General features: G+C 37.2%; 1 protein-coding gene across 1 annotated transcript; it reads left to right on the forward strand.

The window, feature by feature from the left end:
- Positions 1-1,120: 1,120 nt before the first annotated feature.
- On the forward strand, positions 1,121-20,732 carry LOC106870632 (uncharacterized). Its single transcript, XM_014916772.3, has 4 exons — positions 1,121-1,577; positions 9,242-9,422; positions 16,621-16,805; positions 20,011-20,732. The coding sequence occupies exons 1-4, from the start codon at positions 1,323-1,325 to the stop codon at positions 20,173-20,175; spliced, it is 786 nt and encodes a 261-aa protein (XP_014772258.1). The 5' UTR covers positions 1,121-1,322; the 3' UTR covers positions 20,176-20,732.
- Positions 20,733-21,845: the final 1,113 nt, after the last annotated feature.

Consider the following 21,845-nt stretch of genomic DNA (forward strand, 5'->3'; position numbering starts at 1 on the left):
TTAGCATGCAGAGAGAAAACTGCACTGCTGCAGGTGGGATATCTATGATGAGTAGTAGTCAGGTTAAGTGTCAAATAATCCAAGTAGAAGTATTATGGCAGTTGTTTCCAACTCCATTTTCAATCACATGTAAATCATAAGTTTATCTTGTATGCAAACTCCATTTCTGCTAATCTGAACATTTTGTTCATGTGATAATCTCTAGAACCTTCCTTCAACAAAACCTTAAATATAGCAACTTTTAGCACAAAAAGCAGAGAGAATTTGGATTTTGTTGAATCAGTCTCAAGTGAATTTTCTCTCTTATAGCTGCTTTCACAGCTTCATACTCAAACCAGCGCAATACTCCTAATAACTGTTTTCACAGCTTTATGCCCAATCTGGATAAAGGATCAACATATCACTATGTAATTTCAGCAACATGAAAAATCAGCTTAATTATCAATTATCTGTTGAAGAACTTCAGCACCTCGAAACATAATGTTCATATAAGATTGACTCAGTCTGTATTGCATGTATCCTTGTAATAACAGCAAAAAATGATGTATATAAACTGACAAGTGTTTGTAATAACCATGCTACATTAACACTAATTTAACTACTGTTTAGACACCAGTACCTGCTATAGGGTTTGTCTCCCCATCTTCTAATTTTCTGTATGCTTCTTTAATATCAATTTCATCATAAACAGGTTTTAATTTATTATATATGTCTAAAGATATAAGTTGCAACCCTTGAGCTAATGTTCATCTTACTGTATAACATAAATCCTGTTTTGTCACTTGGGAAAACCATATACTACCCAACTTTAAATCGGAATCAGTCAAATTATGAATCATAGCCATCTGTAAAATTAGGGATGATATGCAGGTTGATTTAGATGTTAGCAATTTTTATCTTATTTTTATTTAATTAATGTTTGTAAGGATACTAGGTGCTGTTGATTGATAATTAATTCAATACATTGCTGATATTTAATTCTGAATTGATGACGATCCTGGCAGGATTTGAACTCATAATTTAGCAAAGACGATCCTGGCAGGATTTGAACTCATAATTTAGCCCTTAGATATAGAGTTTGATGAAGTCACTTAACCCAGCACGGCTTTCTTATTTTCTCGTTCAAATCCTCTCGCGAGAACCGGAAGTGCGCGCTACCGTTCTTTTTAAGAATGTAACAATTGATCGACTTTTAAAGAATGCGTCAATGAATTGGCTCGAATGAATGGAATAAGTACTTTTAATCGAAGCTCATTCTGACTATCGTTTGTTCCTCTTTCGTTCAGCAAGTGACTAATTTGCAAATCTCTCTCCGCTCGAAAATGTGGAAAGGCATTCGGCCTTTCGTAGCTATGGTGATTACAGCCGGCTTGTCAATAGTAGCCGGTTACACTTTCTATGTCTTGAAGCGACGAAGTCGCGGTGATAAGAAAGCAGACGAAATATGTTCTCTGCCTGAGAAACAAACCAGCGACAAGCCTGTCAAGAAGAAGGAAGTTGATGATGGCGACTCGGTGACCACTGTTAACAAGCAACTGCAATCTGAAGAACAAATAAAACAAAATGCCAGTGTAAAGGTAATTGAAATATTTCCAAGACAGCTATAATTTCTTAAACTGGCTTCCATTTCTGGCATCGTTCCAAGATATAGTTGCAACTTCGGTTTTGTTTATATATTGGTGGGCATAATATTTATTCATTTGTGTATATATGTAAATAGCTGCTATTGTTTATCCACTAGGTCTGTCCAGACCGAGCAAACCTATGCTCAAAAGCGTTCGAACCGTGACCATCCCATCTTTTAGTATGTCTGTTATTTGCATTGTACACGACATTTAATTTCTTTAAGATAGTAGGGTTTGTTTTAAGGGTGATTTGGCTATTATTTCAGTGTCAGCGCAAAGGTTCTCCCGTCTAAATAGTAGTATAACTATGTTACCGGTTAAATTCTTGGTGAACAGCGACTGCCACTACATTCCAGTTTCTACGAAAAGCTTAAGCTTCACAATTTACCATTTCTTTTCCTCCAGAAGCACCAGCTTCTTGCCTATATAAGCAAAAATCCCAAACGAAGCCGAAATCTTGCACATATACGTTAGTTTGTAAGAACTTCGTAAACTTCGCTGTGTATATTGCCAATACAACGATTGTTATAAGTAATTAAATATGCAGACACCATAGTGGAACTAGGTTTCTTAGCAGGAATGAAACGTATATCCAGGTAAACTTATGAAATAAAACACAAATATTTGTAAATAAAAATCAATTGATATCAATGCTGTGAAATGTAAATATTTTTATTTAGAATATGCAATGCTGGTTCGCTTAAGGTGAAATACTCCAGCTCGAGGTAAAATTCTACGCGAGCTAACTCTTGGTACGATGGTGACTTAACGTTCTAGCTTTAACTACTATTATTGTAAATTCTAAGATTTTAAGGGATTAAGAGATCCGTATTTTAAAAACTCTATGACGTGCAAAGGGAGCTGTAGCTACTCTGAACCGGGCAAGCGACGGCGTAGATGCTTCGTCCCTATGAGAGAATTGTACTGTGCGTGTGCGCGCGCGCATTGCGGGTGTAGTGATGGAGTTCGGAATTAACTGACTTACTATTTGCTGAATAACTGATTACTATTTGCAAACTTTTGCTTTCTTTTAGGAGAATGCATTGAATGGTACACGTTCCCCATGTCATTTTATTTAAAAAAACTGAAGCTTAATACTTATGTAAAAATGTCAAACATAAATTTTTATATATATATATATCGCAAGAGAGATAGGGGAAATGTTTGGAGAAATTGTAAACGGCAAGTATTACTGTTTAAAAGAAAGTAGAGATCGCTATTCACAAAAATTACATAGTTAATTAACACTATAGAGAGAAGAGAAAGGGAGAACTGGCAGACAGTCTGCTGCTATAGCAACAGTAGTTAAGCAACAACGTATTGGGTTGGAGGAGAATAATCGGTGACTATTACGGAAAGGCTATTTAAAATACCTTAATAGTAGCAGCGTACTTAGGAACTTTTGAGCTGGAGAGGACTGGCCCTGTTCCAGAAATATATTTCAGAAGCCTACCATAGAAAATAGATGTGTTGTCATTGTTAAATTACCGTTCCACACCCACTTAATCAACCCAACAATAGAAGGAATTAATATTGTACTATGAAGTATTAGAACCTTTTCTACTCTAGACACAAGGCCCGAAATTTTGGGGGCGGGGGCCAGTCGATTAGATAGACTTCAGTACGCAACTGGTATTTAATTTGTCGACCCCGAAAGAATGAAAGGCAAAGTCGAGCTCGGCGGAATTTGAACTCAGAACGTAGCGGCAGACGAATTACCTCTAAGCATTTCGCCCGGCGTGCTAACGTTTCTGCCAGCTCGTCGCCTTAAAGTATTAGAATAATTCTTGTAGTCATAACTAAAAAAAGCTCCAGATTGATATCGTATATATTTTTTATCTCTCGACTTCGAATTTCCCTTTCATCATTTTTTTATCAATCAAATAAAAGCCAGGGATATTCTGGAGCCGATGCAATCGAATGAATGAATGTATCTATGTATGTATGTATATATTTTTTGTGTGTGATTACCACAGGATTCTACACATCCACATATTGCACATTAAATTGATATATATATAAACAATTGCAACGTGGAAGGTGTTTATAAGCCATTTAAGAAACACACAAAAACCGTTAGATTCACTTCAACATTTAAATTTAATTTGCCAAAATATTTTCGTCGCTTTGAGACCGCGACCTGTTCACTGACAAAACTCTGTGCAGCACAGAGTTTTGTCAGTGAACAGGTCGCGGTCTCAAAGCGACGAAAATATTTTGGAAAATTAAATTTAAATGTTGAAGTGAATCTAACGGTTTTTGTGTGTTTCTTAAATGGCTTATAAACACCTTCCACGCTGCAATTGTTTTCGCTCCAGCACACGATCTCAGATCAGGTCACTTGCTATGCAAGTACATCTCCGTAATATATATATATATATTGGGTTGGCAAGAAAGTCCTTTCGTTTTTTTGCAGATAGTTACAAATTTTTGAATGACTTTTGTCAGTGTTATGATTTTTTCCTTTTGATAGTTGTTAGCTGTTACTTTTAGTTTATTTAGAAGCAAGTTGCGCGTAATTTTGTTTACGGCTGTTAGTTCAGTATCAATTTTAACATGGAGTGCAAAAACGAACATTTTCGCCATATTTTGCCTTTTTATTTCCGTAAAGGCAAGAAAGCTGCTGAGGCTCACAAAAAGATATGTGAAGTTTATGGTGTTGATTGCTTAACAGAACGCACATATCAGAAATGGTTTTAAAAAGTTTGCTCTGGAGATTTTTCACTCATAGATGACCAACGTTCTGGTTGACCTACTGAAGTTGATGATGATTCAATAAAAACAAAATTGAATCTGGTTGTCCTATAACAGTGCAAGAGATTGCAGAGAAGTTAAATATGTAACACACAACAATCAAGTTAAGAAACTCGATATTTGGGAGATTCACTAAACACAACGAATCAATATTTGTGATATGCATCTCAAATGCAATGAAATTGACCCTTTTTTTTAAAACAAATCATCACTGGTAATGAAAAATGGATTGTCTACAATATCATCAATCAAAAACGATCATGGTCCAAGTGTAATGAGCCAGCACAGACGACATTGAAAGCTGAATTGCATCAAAAAAATATCATGCTGTCAATTTGGTGGGATTACAAAGATGTATTTTGAGCTGCTTCCAAGGAACCAAACGATCAATTCTGATGTTTACTGTCAACAACTAATAAAACTGGAAGTAATCAAAGAAAAAGGGCCAGAATTGGCAAATCATAAGCGAATCATGTTCCACCATGACAATACTAGACCACACATGTCTTTGCTAACTTGTGAAAAATTATTGGAGCTTGGTTAGGAAGTGATGTCACAGCCACTACCATATAGCCCTAACCTTGCACATTCATTCCACACTAAAAGACCAATATTACTTTCTTGCCAACCCAATATATATATATATATATATATATATATAGATATATATATAGTAAAAGCTACAGAATGACTCAAAGTCTGATAGTTTCATGTGTTGGCACTTATCAAACTAACTAGTTGATCAATGCCAATGCATGAAACTCTCAGACCTTGAGTCACTCTATTGTTTCTACTAAATATTACTAAAAATATACATATACTCATATTTTGAATTCTATTTTTCCTGTTTGCACCAACATACCTACATATATATAAGTTTGTAGTGCAATATATGGCTTTATAGAATCCAGTGGTAATCACAAAAAAGTTCCTCTGGTGGACATGGCTACATGCCACATAGTGATCCAATACAGAGGTGTGTAGAGTCCTATGTAGCTGAAATCCAGTAGATTCAATCTATGAAATTATTCCATTAGGAGTGTATACAGGTGGTATGAGAGATGAATATATTTCACCAGTTGATAACCTTAGGATGATGGCCATTTCACAGCCTCTATCATGGTATAATAATTCCTATTTAAGTGTGTAATAATTATTCTCCATGTCTGCACTTGTATGCATGTTATAAATTGCATAGTACTTGTGTACATTTAAAATTCAGATATAGAATTGCTGCTCTTCAGATCAACAGAATATTCTGGTTACATCAACTCTCATCAATTGGTGAAATAAATATATTCATCTCTCCTACCCACTGACTTTTTTTTATTTTACACACACACACACACACACACACAGAGTTCCTTATAAATTTTGTAATAAGGCAAAAACTAATAACTATGGTTTTTCATTACATTACATACTTATGAACATGTTCAATTCATTTCCATGTAGTGGATGTTAATAATAATCCTTTGTACTATAAGCACAAGGCCTGAAACTCTGTAGGAAGGGAGCTAGTTGATTGCATTGACCCCAGTGCTTGACTGGTACTTATTTCATCAACCCTGAAATGATGAAAGGTAAAGTCAACCTTGGTGGGATTTGAACTCAGAATGTAAGAACAGACGAAATGGTGCTAAGCATTTTTGCCTGGTGTGCTAATGATTCTGCCAGCTAGCTGCCTTGCTAATCATCATCATCATCATCATCATCGTTTAACGTCCGCTTTCCATGCTAGCATGGGCTGGACGATTTGACTGAGGACTGGTGAAACCGGATGGCAACACCAGGCTCCAGTCTAATTTGGCAGAGTTTCTACAGCTGGATGCCCTTCCTAACGCCAACCACTCAGAGAGTGTAGTGGGTGCTTTTACGTGTCACCCGCACGAAAACGGCCACGCTCGAAATGGTGTCTTTTATGTGCCACCCGCACAAGCCAGTCCAGGGGCACTGGCAACGATCTCGCTCGAAAATCCTACGGGAGCCAGTCAGGCGGTACTGGCAACGGCCACGCTCAAAATGGTGCATCTCATGTGCCACCCGCACAAGAACCAGTCCAGGGGCACTGGCAACGATCTTACTTGGCTTGCCGGGTCTTCTCACGCACAACACATTTCCAAAGGTCTCGGTCAGTAGTCATCGCCTCGGTGAGGCCCAATGTACGAAGGTCTTGCCTCACCACCTCAGCCCAGGTCTTCCTGGGCCTACCTCTTCCACGGGTTCCTTCAACTGTTAGGGTGTGGCACTTTTCCACGCAGCTATCCTCATCCATTCTCACCACATGTCCATAATAATTATTATTATAATTATAACTGATTTTTTTGTTACTACAAGAGCAATAGATGAGGGAACATTGCAAGGGCAGTTTATAAAAAGTGGAGGGTGTTACACTAAAATCAGATGAAAGAGTGGTATATACAGTTTACAAATGGATGATTGAGTCTTTTGAAAGGACAATTGTTACCTTGGGTTTATGAAGAGACACTAACAGACTAATGGAAGCAATGTACATTTGCTACCTCTGCCTAACTATACTGTGGTAGCATCTTCTCATTTCATTTTTGATTGAAAATGGCAAACACGCCAGTCACCTAATCTTAGTTCCTATCCACAAAGGGTAGAGGAAAATTAAACTGAAACCCTAAAAGTCTGGCATGCCATGATGCTAACCAGCAGCTATATTTATGTTCAGGTATTGAAGAGCAAATGCATCAGCTTGTCAGACTAATTTTTACTTGTGTCAATGCTTTGTCTACCTTTAGAACTGTGTCAATTACCTCTGCACTACTATGGTAACATCATGCACATATGCTGATGCAGATTTCTCTGCCATTATCAGTTTCTACAGCAGTGACTTGAGAATCAGTACATATAGAAAAGATGAGAAATGACAGACATAGAGTTTAATAAAGTCACTTAACCGTGTGTGTGTGTGTGTGTGTGTGCGCTTAAAAGTGTAAACTGATATGTTAAATTGTATCCTTTTTTCTCAAAAACATCTCAGATATTCAATAAAGATCAATAAGATAAATACAAGAGTGAAATAAGTGCTGGAAATGACATAATCAATTAAATCTCTTGAGGGTGATGTCCCAGCAAAGACACAATCCTTTGACTATGTTTTCATTTCTTTCCATTTGGTTTGCTTGGTACTACTTTACCCAGCTATCAACCTCCATACATATCGTATGTTCATATCAGTGTAGTCACTGCTCTTGCACATTACATATGACTCCTCTTCAGGTTAATAAATGCTACTAACTCAAACTGTATTTCATCTAAGCTAATTCTCATCTTAACTATATTATAACTTGTTCCTCTCATAACCAAATCCATCAATTTAGATATCCTTGTAGTTGCTGTTTTCTAAAGCCGTTCCTTTGCCCTTGTTGCAGTTCACAAGGATACTGTTTTGCTATTCAATGAATATAACACTTCTCTGTGTTACCAGTTATCACATCTTGTATAATATGTAATTTGATAGAGTAATTCCAATATCTTGCCATTTTTTTCTTTTTTACCTTAACTGTAACCACTCTTTTTAAGGGTCATTGTTTTTTCAACCTCTGTTTTCTTGATATTTATAGCCCTTCTGTTAAGATTATTTCCACTGTTCTCAATCATTATATTATTTCTTGTCAAACTGGATAAATTACTGCAAAAATTATGTGGATGAAAAGTTGACAGCTTTACAATTTCTCATTTAATATAATGCTGAGTCTTAAAAGGCATTTCACCTGTCCTTACATTCTGAGCTCAAATTCTGCCAAGATCAACTTAGCCTTTTGTCCTTTTGGGTCAATAAAATAAGTACCAGTTGAGCACTGGGGTTGATGTAACTGACTTAGCCCTTCCTCCAAAATTACTGGCTTTGTGCCAAAATTTGAAGCCAATATGATGCCAAGTCTCTGTTGAAATATTAGCAATACCTGATTTCAGATATTCATCTGGTTGCATGTTTCTGAACAGTTTCCAGGAGATTGATTGTATCCTCCCCACAAAAGTCTGGTTTTGTGCTGAAGTTAGAAATCATTGTTATTAACACTGATGTCACTAAAATTTTAGTTGAATTGGCTTGTATTGCATTGCTATATTTCTTACTAATAACCGATTAGTTTTCTTCAACCAGCTTCAATGCTCTCAATGATAAAATTCTTGTTAAAAGGAACCAGCAAAAGGGAAATGCATTTGACTAAATGATAATACATCTATTCTTACTTGTCATGGAGATTTGGTTCTGAAAAAAAAACAAAAAAACACAGTGATAAATGAATTAGTGATAAATGAATCATCTCTATACACTTTGCAATTGGCAAAAAATGGCAGATTAATTGATATCAAATGTGAGGTCCACACTTCAACCATCATGGTTTTATTGATCACCTCCACCATTTCATGTAGAAGATGTACTCATCTGCCTCGTTTCTTAGAAGAATCAGGCATGTTGATATTCTTTCTTTTCACTGAATCCATGTTGATGGGTTCGAGTATGTTAATCCAAATAAAACATTGACTTGCATGGTGGTGTAAACACAAGTGCATGCAGTGTAGCTGAGAATTGTGGGTGGTTGCTGGAGTGCATTTTTGTTGTACAAGCAGAATCTTTAACTGATTGCTGACTTATGTTATCGCAGATCAATGGGTGATAAGCGTAACATGGTTCACAATTGAGCTCACTATGATATCCTGGATCAGTGATGACTGAATCACTGATAAATAAGGTTACATCCATATATTTTCAAAAGTACTATTTGGATTAGCTATTTTAAGCAAAGCATTCTTTTTTTTTTTTTCTAATGCTATAATGTGAAACCACTGTAACTATTAAAATCTCTATATCAATTTCTATTTCTATTCAGACTACCAGAATAGATGATCACAATAAAAAAAGAGTATTAGTACTTGGTGTTGAAAAAGCTGGAAAGACAACATTTATCTCAGCCATGAGTAATCAACAGAGCTCAGAAAAATATGTTCCAACACAAGGGTTTTCTGTTGTGACAACTTCAGTTGGAGAAAAAGCTCTCAATTTTTGGGAAGGTAATTTTCAAAACTATTTTTGATGCTGTATTTTCTATATTTTGTTTATATTGCTGTTATTTGTTCTAAAACTAAATAAGTAGGTGCAGGAATGGTTCTGTGTGGTTCCCAAACACATATTTCCAGGTTCAATTCTGCTTAGCGAAAGTGTTTTCTACTATAGCCCTGGGGTGACCAAAAACTTGTGAATAGGTTTGGTGGATGGAAACTTAAAGAAGTCCATCAATATATGTGTGTTTGTGTGTGTCTCCTTGCTTTGACATTATGCAATAGTTGTAAAAAAGTGTTTCCATCATATAAGTGATATTCTTCATTTCTAATCTTACATGTAAACATGACTGGCCATGTACAAAAAATACTTTGCATGGAAACAGATGAGGATTGATGATAGGAAGAGTATCTGACCATAGAAAGTTTGTCTCGATGAATTCCATCTGACCCATGTAAGAATAGAATAGTGGGCAATGATGCCAGCGGTGGTGGTGACAAAGATAATAATGACTCTATAAATCTACTTCTCCTGTGTAGAAAATAATACCATGGTTACTAAAATATAATTGTTTGTAATTCACATCATCATCACCATCATTTAACATTCGTTTTCCATGCTTTGACTGAAAACTGGTTCCAGTCTGATTTGGCAAGATTTCTACAGCTGGATGCCCTTCTTAATGCCAACCACTCCAAGAATGTAGTGGGTGCTTTTTATGTACTACCAGCACATGTACCAGTTATGAAACACCAGCATTGGCCCAGGTCTTCTCAAGCATAGTATATTGCCAAAGGTCTCAGTCACTTGTAGGTCTCAGATAAATTATGAAATAAAGTTTTGAGCTCAAGTCTTGTAATACTAGAGCCTCATTAACCCTTTGAACACCAGATACCCGTTGTCCTCGGCACTCTCACCCCAGGTTCCCTGGGTAAAAGAGCCAAAAAAAGGATTTCTCACCTAATATTGTTTCAGTGTCACTAAAATGTGTTTTCTGTCTTTCATATTGAAATGAAATGCTAAATAGAGGGCATCATTGTCCTTACCACTTGTTTTTTCTGCTTTATCTCCAATACTGGTGCTTGTGGTGCCAGTCGAACCAGCAGTTTCTGTCTGGCTTTCCAGTGCAGAGGAATTCCTCATAATATTTGCATCTGTAAACAGTCTTATAGTGTTTGGGTAAGTCTTTGTCCTTAGCTTGGGGGTTCATCTGTTTTGCCCTCAGGTATTTTTTCCTGCATATCCTGCAACGATTGTTGCTGGATGCTGTTTCCGCCTTTTCCACATCATGGTGTGCATCACATAACAGACTCTTTTCATCATCCTGCTCAGCTGAGTGTCATCTGCCAAAGTTGGTTTTCTTGTTTCTGACATTGCCAACAAGTTTGTGGCAGAGTTTATCTAGAAGGAAGTGAAACGTGTACACTCTCTTTCCTGTGGGGTGATGTGGTTTGAAGAAACCCATCAACACATATGTGTTGTAGGCAGCCCATGTAAAAAACTTTACCATCAGGCATCGAGGCCACTTGTATTGACAGCAACACTTTTGAAGTAAAGTCATTTGGTTGTTCTTGTCTGTTCCACCCATGTGAGCATTATATTCTTTCACTGCCTTAGGACAAGGGACAGGGACCATTCTGTGTTCATTTGCATCATATTGCTGTATATGTTCTTGTGGGGGTGATATAAAGAGTGATGTGATGAAATAAATTGGTCTTTTGTCTTTCCAAACAAAGCTAGCCACATTTCCGATGAACAAAAATTCTGAATCCCCCCCCCCCTTTCCATCTCATTATTTCTTTTTATGAGTGTCATTGGGAATTCTCTTCTGTTTGTCATGGCAGTATCACACATTTAAATATATTTGTTGACAAGAAGATATTCCACGAGTTGTATAGATATGTAAAATTTGTTGTGTAGAGTGCATAGTTTTGTCCAGTATATTCATTTGTCATTCTCACAACTAAGTTTCTTGTGACACCAGGTTTGTTAATCTCATTTGCATCATCTCTCCATCATCATCATCAGGCTCCAATCTGATATGGCAATGTTTCTGCAGCTGGATGCCCTTCCTAACGCCAACCACTCCGAGAGTGTAGTGGGTGCTTTGTATGTGCCACTGGCATGAAAGCCAGTTGGTGGGTACTGGCATTGGCCACGTTTGGATGGTGCTTTTTACATGCCACTGGCATGGGAGCCAGTCAGGGGGCACTGGCCACAGCTCCGGTATTGGTTTTACTTGACTCAACAGGTCTTCTCAAGCATATCATATCATCCGATGCATTATGGGTACTCTTAACTGAGTCGGACATGCATGACTGCAATCTGGCATGTGATAAAATCTGTTTTCTGTACATCTTCAGTATTTATTGCCCCAGTGCATCTGTCACACACAAAAACTATCTTCCCAGTTAACCTTCCTTTGATATTGCTGCACCTTTTATGTGTCCATAGCTTACACCAGGTACATTGTATGCAGTTTCTACCCATGCCTTTTCTATAGATCGAGCAGGGCCATCTACCTGAATGGGTTTGTGATTTGATAGCCTACCTACTTACTAAGACTTTGGTTTTTGCTAGGTTAACCCTAAGGCCCTTCAATTCTAGACCTTGCTTCCACACCCTGAACTTCGTCTCTAGTTCTGACAGTGACTCAGCTATTAGAGCAAGGCCATCAGCATAGAGGAACTCCCAGCCTGTCTTGAATTCATCTGTTATTGCTTGGAGGACTATAATGAATAAGAGGGGGTTGAGGACTGATCCTAGGTGAACCCCTACTTCTACTTGAATTCTTCACTATACTCGTTGCCAACCCTCACCTTATTGACAGCATCCTTGTACAAGGCTTGTACAGCTCTTACCAACCACTCATCCATTGACCACCAGATAAGGGACCGGGGGACCCTGTCAAAAGCTTTCTCCAAGTCAACAAAAGCCAAGTACAGTTGCCTTACCAGAAATATAGCATCAGTGGTGCTTCTGCCTCGCACAAAACCAAATTGCATCTCATCTAGGCTAACTCTTTTCCTAATTAGTTGGGCTATGACCCTCTCTGTGATTTTCATCACCTGATCCAATAATTTGATACCCCTGTAGTTGTTTCTATCTAAAGCATCACCCTTCCTCTTGTAGCAGTGGTGCTGCTATACCAGTCATTGGGTATGACTCCTTCATGAACTACCTGATTTACGATGCAGTTGACAAGACCATAACCCACACCGCCTGATATTTTAAGCATCTCAGCGGTGATTCTTGATGGGCCCGGTGCTTTCTCTGTCTTCATATCCTTAATTGCTTTATCTACCAGGGTACTGTCGATTCGGGTAGCCGGTCCTTCTAGCTTCCTAAAGTTGGTGTTGCAGATCAATAAGTTATTTGCATTGCAGAACTCCAGAAGCCTAGTTCCCTCTTCATTTCTGGTACCAACTCCATGGCCCCCATGTACAAATGGGCAAGCGGCACAGGAGGTGGGGGGGGGGATTTCTGTGCCCGCCGATGCAGGTCCCTGTTCCCATAGCCTCTAAAAGAAAGTGGAAAAAGAGAAGCAGAGGACAGTTGGCGAATGTCCCGGTGCCACCGACTGAACCGCTGGTGGGATATGTGCTGCCAGCGGAAAAGGCTCCTTCAGTAGGAAGTGTGCCACTGATGGAAGAAGCTGTAGCCCCTCGCAGTGAGAGAAATGAAGAATATGTAGTTTCTATCTCAAGGGTGGGGCTGTAGAAAGCTTTTTAAAGGATTTTGCAGGTTGGGAACTGGCGGTCCCGACCTGCATTGAAAGTCCAGATTGGCCTCCGCAGGTTGCTGCAGTGCTAATGGAAGACAGTGTGTTCTATGAAATTCATTCCTTCTCTAAGGAGGAATACAGTTTTCTGTTTTGGGTCCCCAAAGTGGTGCTGCAGGATTGCCTGCAGGCAGCAAGGGACTGATAGGGAATGATGGACAATGACGCTTAGCACCTCAATTTATGTGATTATAATTGTTTGAAAAAAAGAGAAAAAAGAACAGTGTTTTTGAGGGGCAATCGATCGGCGGGCGTCGTTGCTCCTCTCATCAATATCATATTTTGTTAGTCCATCTCATTTGTGATTCTGTCCAGCCTGCATTGCTTCTATCTTTGTACTGCCCTTGTGACAAATTTTATGAAATAAAGAAGCTTGTTTCACAGCCACATGGTTCTGGGTTCGGTCCCACTGTGTGGCACCTTGGGCAAGTGTCTTCTATTATACCCTTGGGCCAAATAAAGTTGATTTGGTAGACAGAAACTGAAAGACAGAAACTGTATATATATATGTGTGATTTGGAAGATAGAAAGTGTGGAAGAACCATTTTAACGATGCGTACTGCCTTAATTCTTTGAAACGCCGGAGTTTTAATGGTGGCAGCTGATGAAGGGGATGTTTCTATGTGGCCTGCTTGTTTGTTGCACCTTGTTTACCATTTTGTCCTTGTTCTTTTGCCACGTCATGTACCCAGTTATGTATCTATATGTACATGTAGATGAACGTATATACATACATGTACATATATATGCATATACTCATATATTGTTTATATATATATATATGTGTGTGTGTGTGTGTGTGTTTGTCTCCCACCACTGCTTGACAACTGATGCTGGTGTATTTACATTCCTGTAACTTAGCATTTCAGCAAAAAGGACTGATAGAATAAATACCAGGGTTAAAAGAATATGTACTGGTGTTGATTCATGTAACTAAAAATTCTCCAAGGTGGTACCCTAGCATGGTTGCAGTCTAATGACTGAAACAAGTGAAAAATAAAAGATATCATTCCATTCATGAAAACTTGGATAGCTTTGTGGTTCATTGAGTTCTTAGAGCTTTGTGGGTTTTTTTGTGTTTTTTTTTCTCTAGGATTCATAAGGCCATTTGCTTAGTTTCCACGGCATATAAGTGACCAAAATCACAACAGTCTCCACTGAATGGGATTCTAGACTGTTGCACAGATCAAGGCCAGCAATTTTGATGGGAAGGGTAATTCAATTACATTGGCCCCAGAACTTAATAAGTACTTTGTATTGACCTCCCAAAAGTGAGGAAAGCAAAGTTGACCTCAGCAGTATTTGAACTCAAATAGTAAAGAGCTGGAAGAAATGCACCAAGTATTTTGTCCAGTGTGCTAATGATTCTGCTCACAACCTTTCTTTGGTTTAATAAGTTATTAATTAGACAAAAAGTTTTGAACAATCAGAGTTTATCTTGATGTGCAACAGAATCTGTTACCTGTCTTTACTGCTATGTTAATGAAAAGAAAAAAGTCATTATAAAAGTTATGAACTGAAAGCCAGTTATTAGTTTTCACTTCTAACAATTAGCCCAACCCATAACCATCAGAATATAATAGGATGCTCCTTCAGGCATAGAGTATGGTCAAGACAGACCTTGTTCTAAATTCTTTTCTACCAAAGTTAAGTAAAACTTTCCTTGTTCTACAGTTTATATTAGTGATTGTTTAGCCTCAGGTAAATCCTAATCAAACAGGTCTATGATCAAAAGCAATGAGCATTCTGTTCTTATATAAAATGGTAGGAGAGTGTAACTTGAGAAAGATTTTATTGCTATTTCTAGCAGTTAGAGCGGCCACATAGAGGCTCCTTCATTGGCTCATGTATATCCTAACAGATATAGTGTATTGAAGTAAAGGTTGAATATTGACTAGAGAAACAGATAAATAGAAGAAACCATAAGTGTATAACTGAGGCTTTACTCTTTTAACACATAATTCTAAAAGTATTTTATATTCTTATAGGAGTGGCTGTGTGGTAAGTAGCTTGCTTACCAACCACATGTTTCTGGGTTCAGTCCCACTGCGTGGCACATTGGGCAAGTGTCTTCTACTATAGCATCGGGCTGACCAAAGTCTTGTGAGTGGATTTGGTAGACGGAAACTGAAAGAAGCTCGTCATATATCATCATCATCGTTTAACGTCCGCTTTCCATGCTAGCATGGGTTGGACAATTTGACTGAGGACTGGTGAACCAAATGGCTACACCAGGCTCCAATCTGATTTGGCAGAGTTTCTACAGCTGGATGCCCTTCCTAACGCCAACCACTCCGAGAGTGTAGTGGGTGCTTTTACGTGCCACCAGCACGAAGGCCAATCACACGGTACTGGCAACGGCTATGCTCAAAATGGTGTATTTTACATGCCACCTGCACAGGAACCAGTCTAGCGGCACTGGCAACAACCTCGCTCAAATGTCTTTTCACGTACCACTGGCACAAGTACCAGGAAAGCTGGTAATGATCACACCCGATGGTGTTATTTACATGCCACTGGCACGGAAGCCAGACAGCTGCTCTGGCAATGATCACGCTTGGACGGTGCTCTGAGCGCTCCACTGGTACAGGTGCCATCACGATTTCGCTTTCACTTGCCCCAACAGGTATTTGCAAGCCGAGTTTAGTGTCCATTGAAGGAGACGTTGGCATGGGTGCCAGTCGTCGAATTTAGTCTTCTCACGCACAGCATATTTTCAAAGGTCCCTGTCAGAAGTCATTGCTTCACCACCTCATCCCAGGTCTTCCTGGGTCTACGATACCCTCAGCCTTCTTGACAATTATAGAGATGTGATTTGTCTGGTGGTTGGACACTTTAAAGTGTAACTCTTATTTTTGAGTTACACTCATAAAAGTTATATTGTGAGTGGAAAAATATGATAGTATATTCTTACCAGACCAAGTAGATGATCAAAATTCAATTTCAAATTGAAACAATTTTCCTTGACATGCATTACTAATAACTTTGGAAAATGCAGTAATGTCACAAAAGTTCCTTAAATATTTTTGCCTAAAATTCTTTAAAATCCTGTCTACAGAAGAAAACAGGAGTTACTGAGATCTTTTGCATTAAATATTGATTTCAAATTTTGGGGTCAATAAAGCAATTACCAGTTGAACACTGGAGTCAATATAATTGACTTACCCTCTCCCCTGAAACTGCTGGCCTGGTGCCAGAATGTGAAGACTGACAAAATATCACAAAGCATTTTGCCCAGTGTGCTAACAATTCTGCCAGCTCGCCACCTTCATTTTTTTTTGCATCAAATTTTATGTTTGTAGTTTGCTTCATATGCCTTTACTTCATTGAAAGTTTTCACATGATTAAAGTTGATTGTGTGAAGCCAACCCTGTATATTATTAGCATTAAAAATGACCTAACTACACCTATATCTGACTTATTTTCAGTTGGTGGTGCACCAAACCTTCGACCACACTGGGGCCGTTACATTGATGGAACAAATCTTTTGCTTTATGTTATTGATTCAACTGATGCTAAACTTGTAGACCTTGCTAAAGATGAGCTGACTAAACTTGTCAAAGCCAACCAGTATTTAGATACTATTCCATGGTTAATTATTGCCAGTAAACAGGTAAGTTAAAATTTTAAATAATTTAATTTTCTGAAAGATTTTTTCTACTATTTTATCTCCTTGCAGCCTACAATAATAGATATTGAGCAAACTGACCCAACAACAAAGTCTTTACCTGTTAGAGTTAACAAATTTCACTCAGAAATCACACCCTTCAACTTTATGAAAAGGACACATTGGATAATGTATTCTTCTTTTAATTTTTTTAATGCTTTAATCAGAGGAGGAAGGATAGTACTCAAGACATAAAGGACTCTAAGACTGGTGGGAGGAAGGGTAAAAGTTATCCCCAAACTGGAAGATTGGCCCAGATTCTTGCAACAGTGAACTACACTTAAGGCACCAAAGGTTAGGTGGTCATGTGAAACTGGGCAACGGATTTCATCATTCCACCTGCACAACCTATTTCATCATTTCACCAATACTAGAGAAACTCTCTTTTAGAACTAAAGTGTCCCCTCCATACAATCAAATTTTATTCAGGGTTACTGCTTTGAACATTAAATGATGATGATGATGATGCCTTCATGCAGATTGCAGTGTCCACATCTCTTCCATGCAGTTAGAAAAGAGTCTTTTTCATCAACCTTTGATTTATTCAGTTTACTCAGTGTTTAAGATAATCACCTTTGCTCTGGCTGTGAAGCTGCATCTCTCCATAATTTTTGGAATTTCTCTGGCAGCCTTCATGGTCTAAAGCAGATAGGCAGGATGTCTCTAATATGATGGCAGGAGGTGTCTTTCTGGCATTATGTAGGAGGTGAGGTTTAGGTACCAAGCCGTTTATCCTTATGGGATTACTATGGCAGTGGAGGTACATCTTTCCATAATGATGCTAAGAATACTTCACATTACCTTCCCATTGTTTTTGAAGAATGTAAGACATTATACAGTGTGTCATTGTTTTTCCCGAAGTGGCTGGGTATGATCTGAAGGAGCTGTTATTTCTAGTAGGTCAAGCACAACTCCTGTAGTTTGTACCATTATCTATATATATAAAAATGAGAATGTGTGTCTGTCTGTCTGTCTGTCTGTGTGAATCCCTAAAACTCGAGAACTACGCAACCAATTTCATTCAAATTTTACACATGCCTTACTTAGGGTTCCAGTTGTGTTTTAGTCAAAAAAAATGATTAACTTCTTGCAGAGTTCGAGCACACGGCAACATAATATCTCCTCCACTATTTAAGTATTACGTGTCAAAAGTGAAACAAAAACACTCATGTCAAATACTTTCACTTTAAAAATGAAATTATTCCACTAACTGAAACAATCACATTTCGATACTGTAGTGACAGATACTTTCACAGAGAGAGAAAGAGAGAAAGAGAGAGAGATGTATATGTATACATATACATGTATATGTACACCATTTCGATACTGTAATGACAGATACTTTCAGAGAGAAAGAGAGAGAGAGAGAGATGTATACATATAGATGTACACGTATATGTATATATATATATATAGATAGATATAGATCTATATGCATACATGTATATGTATACATATGTGTAGATATATATATATATATATATATAGATGTACATGTAATATGTACACATATATACATGCATACAGATATCTATACATATATACACCCATCACACACACATACACATGCACACAAACACACACATTAGTCATTTGTTTTCTTATTCAAAACTACGTCAAAAGTACTGAATGGATCTTTATGAAATTTGGAAATTATATTCTTTGCATAACGGCCATAACTCCCATGAAAATTCATATATTTTTGATGTTGATGAAATTTTAACCCGAACATAACAGATGAGCATTATTTAGAAAATGATGTCACACGTTATCGAGGCTACCATTCTTTCTGGATGTGCAAAAGGGGATGACGTCTTTATTCCAAGAATTCCTCTTACTCCATCAGGAGCAGACATTCCTTTTACATTCAGAAGACTATAATTCCCCCTTTGTGTGACTTTTGCCATGTCCATAAACAAATCTCAGGGTCAAACACTGTCTGTAGCTGGTCTTCTCTTGGAAGAGCCCTGCTTCTCACATGGACAACTGTATGTTGGCTGCTCAAGAGTGGGCAGCAAAAAAAACAACCTATTTGTATATGCTTCACAAGGGAAAACAAGGAACATAGTTTACAACGAGGTGTTATAATCACAACAGCAAGAAAGTATGTACATGATCACCTTCTTTTACGAAACTTCATTGACTTTCATATATTTATATTGATATACATATATATACGTGTGTTTGGTTGCGTGTGTGTATATACATCTCTATATATAAAGATGATGCGTAGTCTAGACGGCGTTTTTAGATTTCATTATTCTCTTTAACCCGGGCAACGCCGGGTATTTCTGCTAGTTAAACTATATTTACACATGTAACAGTTATGTTTTTAGTTGCAGTCGAGGGTCACCAATTGTAATGGTTGTTGTTAAGGTGTTGGTTGCCAGTATGCAAGATGGAAGAAGAATAGTGATCGAAGTTGTAACGAAATATTCATTTGCTGTTACTTTGTATATGTCCAAAACCATGACGTGTTGGTATGTATAACTAGTAAATGGAAACACATGCGAGGTAAAAAGAGTTAAATTCGGCCGGTATGTGTGTACACAAACTCAAAGTAATATATAGAGAGAGATATGGTAATGTCACAGAGAAAAGAAAGTGAGCTAGTGAATGTGAGAGTTGTGGGACGAAACAACTGCTTTGTTGGTGAGTTACCATAGTTGTCCCTTCGTGCCCTTTCCTTTAGAGATGGAGTTTTCTTCAGCCGGTCAGCCAACTGACTTTGCCTTATGGAGTTCTTGTTTTTATAACTATCCAAAACCAGCCAGAAGGATAGACATATTGTTGAGAACAATAGATTTTGTTGGTGGTCTGTTATCTCTATTCTAGCTTTTGGTGGCCTAAAAGAGGTTAGAAGGGTCAAGTGGCAAAGACATTACTCTGCATAGCAAAGGCATCTGGCAAATGTAACTGCTGTCACTCACAGAAAAACTATTTTTCTACTATGAGAAAAGTGCTGTTGAACTGTTCAGTGAAATTTGGTGATTGAGGATCAAATCCACACCATGCCTGCGTGATCCACTACACATACATTCAAGAGTCACATTATCTCCCCCAACTAATAAATAACATTAATTATACCCAGTTAAATGAATTTCTAAATGTCTGGCTGTTTGCTATTTTTTCTTTCTTTTTTTTCTAAAAGGATTTGCTTGGCGCTATGAGTCCTGACGAAATCCGAGAATTGTTAAACATACCACAAGTACCAAAACAGCCTGAAAAAATAGTAATTGGAATGGAACTTCCTGCTAAAGGTTTGAAGAAGGGCATTTCCAAAGTGAAGAGCTTTCTAACTGAAACAGCATTTTAGCTTGAGGTACATTTAGAAAGAATAATAGAAAGTGTAGCATAGTTTATTTAAAGAAACTTCTACTTCACTTCTGCCCACAGTATCACCAATTGTAAATATCAAGATAGTATTTTATTTGAAATTGTTACTATTTTGATGAATTCTGCATATCATTCTCTATTTTTATCATCGTTTTTCACAGCAACTTTATTTACAATGTTGCCACTCGTTTATCCAGTAGAATATACAACAGCTGACTAGTGTTTAGCTTATATTTATAATAAAATAAATTATTATCCCTATACCAAAGAAAATAAATGTCAGGCCCTCCAAATTGGAACTTTATCCAATATAAAATTTTCTATAAAAGATCTGATACGCAGCTCTGACTGCATTTTATGTATTAAACTAAGGTGACCTTCATGTTTTTGTGATCATCTGTATTTATTTTTCATACCACATATAATTCAAACTGTTTCCTACAATATTTTGAAAATATTGTGAAGATAATCCAACCTGTTGCATTTCAGTGACTTTTGTTGTAACTTTGTTAAGAAATAAAAATAAAATAAAATTAATGTATTTTGTCAGTTCAAATAATCATGTTATTATGGATAACTGGACAGTTAACTTTAGATTATTTTGTTACTTAATACTTATTATGAAATTGAAATTATTTATTATGAATTGATTTTCTTTACATCTGCAAGTCTGATTTGTATCATCTGTTAAATTGAATGTTTTTTTGTCAAATAACTAATGTTTTCCTACCATTTATTTAGTTGTTTTTTTTTTATTTTTGCTTTTAGTTTATTCATATTTTTCTTAAGTTTTGCTAATTAGAAGCAGTAATTTCAGATACAGGGAATAGTCCTGAAAACGTAATTGCATTCCAAAATATGCTTCTCACCATTACAAATTTATGACTTGTTTTTAGTACAAGTTTATCCTTTCTAGACACAGTGGGTCATTGTGGCCTTATCTGTAAATATAAGGTTTTTCTTTATTTTCATTTAAATTGCTTTTTTTTTTCCTTTTTATATTTGTATATTTTTCATTTTTATTTTTCTGTCTTAAGTATGAAGGAGTTTCTTTTTATATTTAAAGAAATCAATACTGTTGCAATGAGAAATTATATTTATAATCAAATATTTTATGTTTTTTATAAACTAGTTTATTATTCCACCACTGATAAACATGATTAAAAAAACCCAAAAAACTACAGTATTAAAGTGTTCTATTTTTACCTAGAATATATGAAGGCAAGTTATCAAAGCTGGTTTGTTCAGTAAAATAGAAAATATACTCATTTAATGTCCACTTCCGCATGCTTATATCGATAGGATTTTCTATGGCTGGTTGCCCTTCTTGTTACCAAACCTCACGTATTTTCAAGCAACATAGATAGGCTCTGCTTGTGTAGGCACATGTACATATACATACACAATGAGATTTATCCAGTTACCATCTAGTATATCCACTCATACCCAGGAATGTAGTGGAAGGTATGTGAGACTGAACCCAAGACCACATTGTTGGGAAGTAAGTTTTATTATTCACATTTTAAGATACTGTTTTAGAGGATTGCACTTGTCCAGACACACAGCACCATTCCAATTTGATGATTTGCTGTTGGTTGATATTATGCTGTAGAGTTAGTTTTGTGAAGAGGAATGAGTGAACTCAATCAT

Source organism: Octopus bimaculoides, chromosome 2 (assembly GCF_046866305.1).
Source record: "Octopus bimaculoides isolate indiv1 chromosome 2, ASM4686630v1, whole genome shotgun sequence".
In the NCBI taxonomy this organism is placed as follows: Eukaryota; Metazoa; Mollusca; class Cephalopoda; order Octopoda; family Octopodidae; genus Octopus; species Octopus bimaculoides.

What these genes read in the sequence shown, in the direction of transcription:
- LOC106870632 (XM_014916772.3), top strand. Translation starts at nt 1,323, where the DNA reads ATGTGGAAAGGCATTCGGCCTTTCGTAGCTATGGTGATTACAGCCGGC. An exon ending in AGCTCTCAATTTTTGGGAAG is followed by an intron (nt 9,423 to 16,620) that starts GTAATTTTCAAA and finishes ACTTATTTTCAG; the next exon opens with TTGGTGGTGCACCAAACCTT. An exon ending in TAATTATTGCCAGTAAACAG is followed by an intron (nt 16,806 to 20,010) that starts GTAAGTTAAAAT and finishes TTTTTCTAAAAG; the next exon opens with GATTTGCTTGGCGCTATGAG.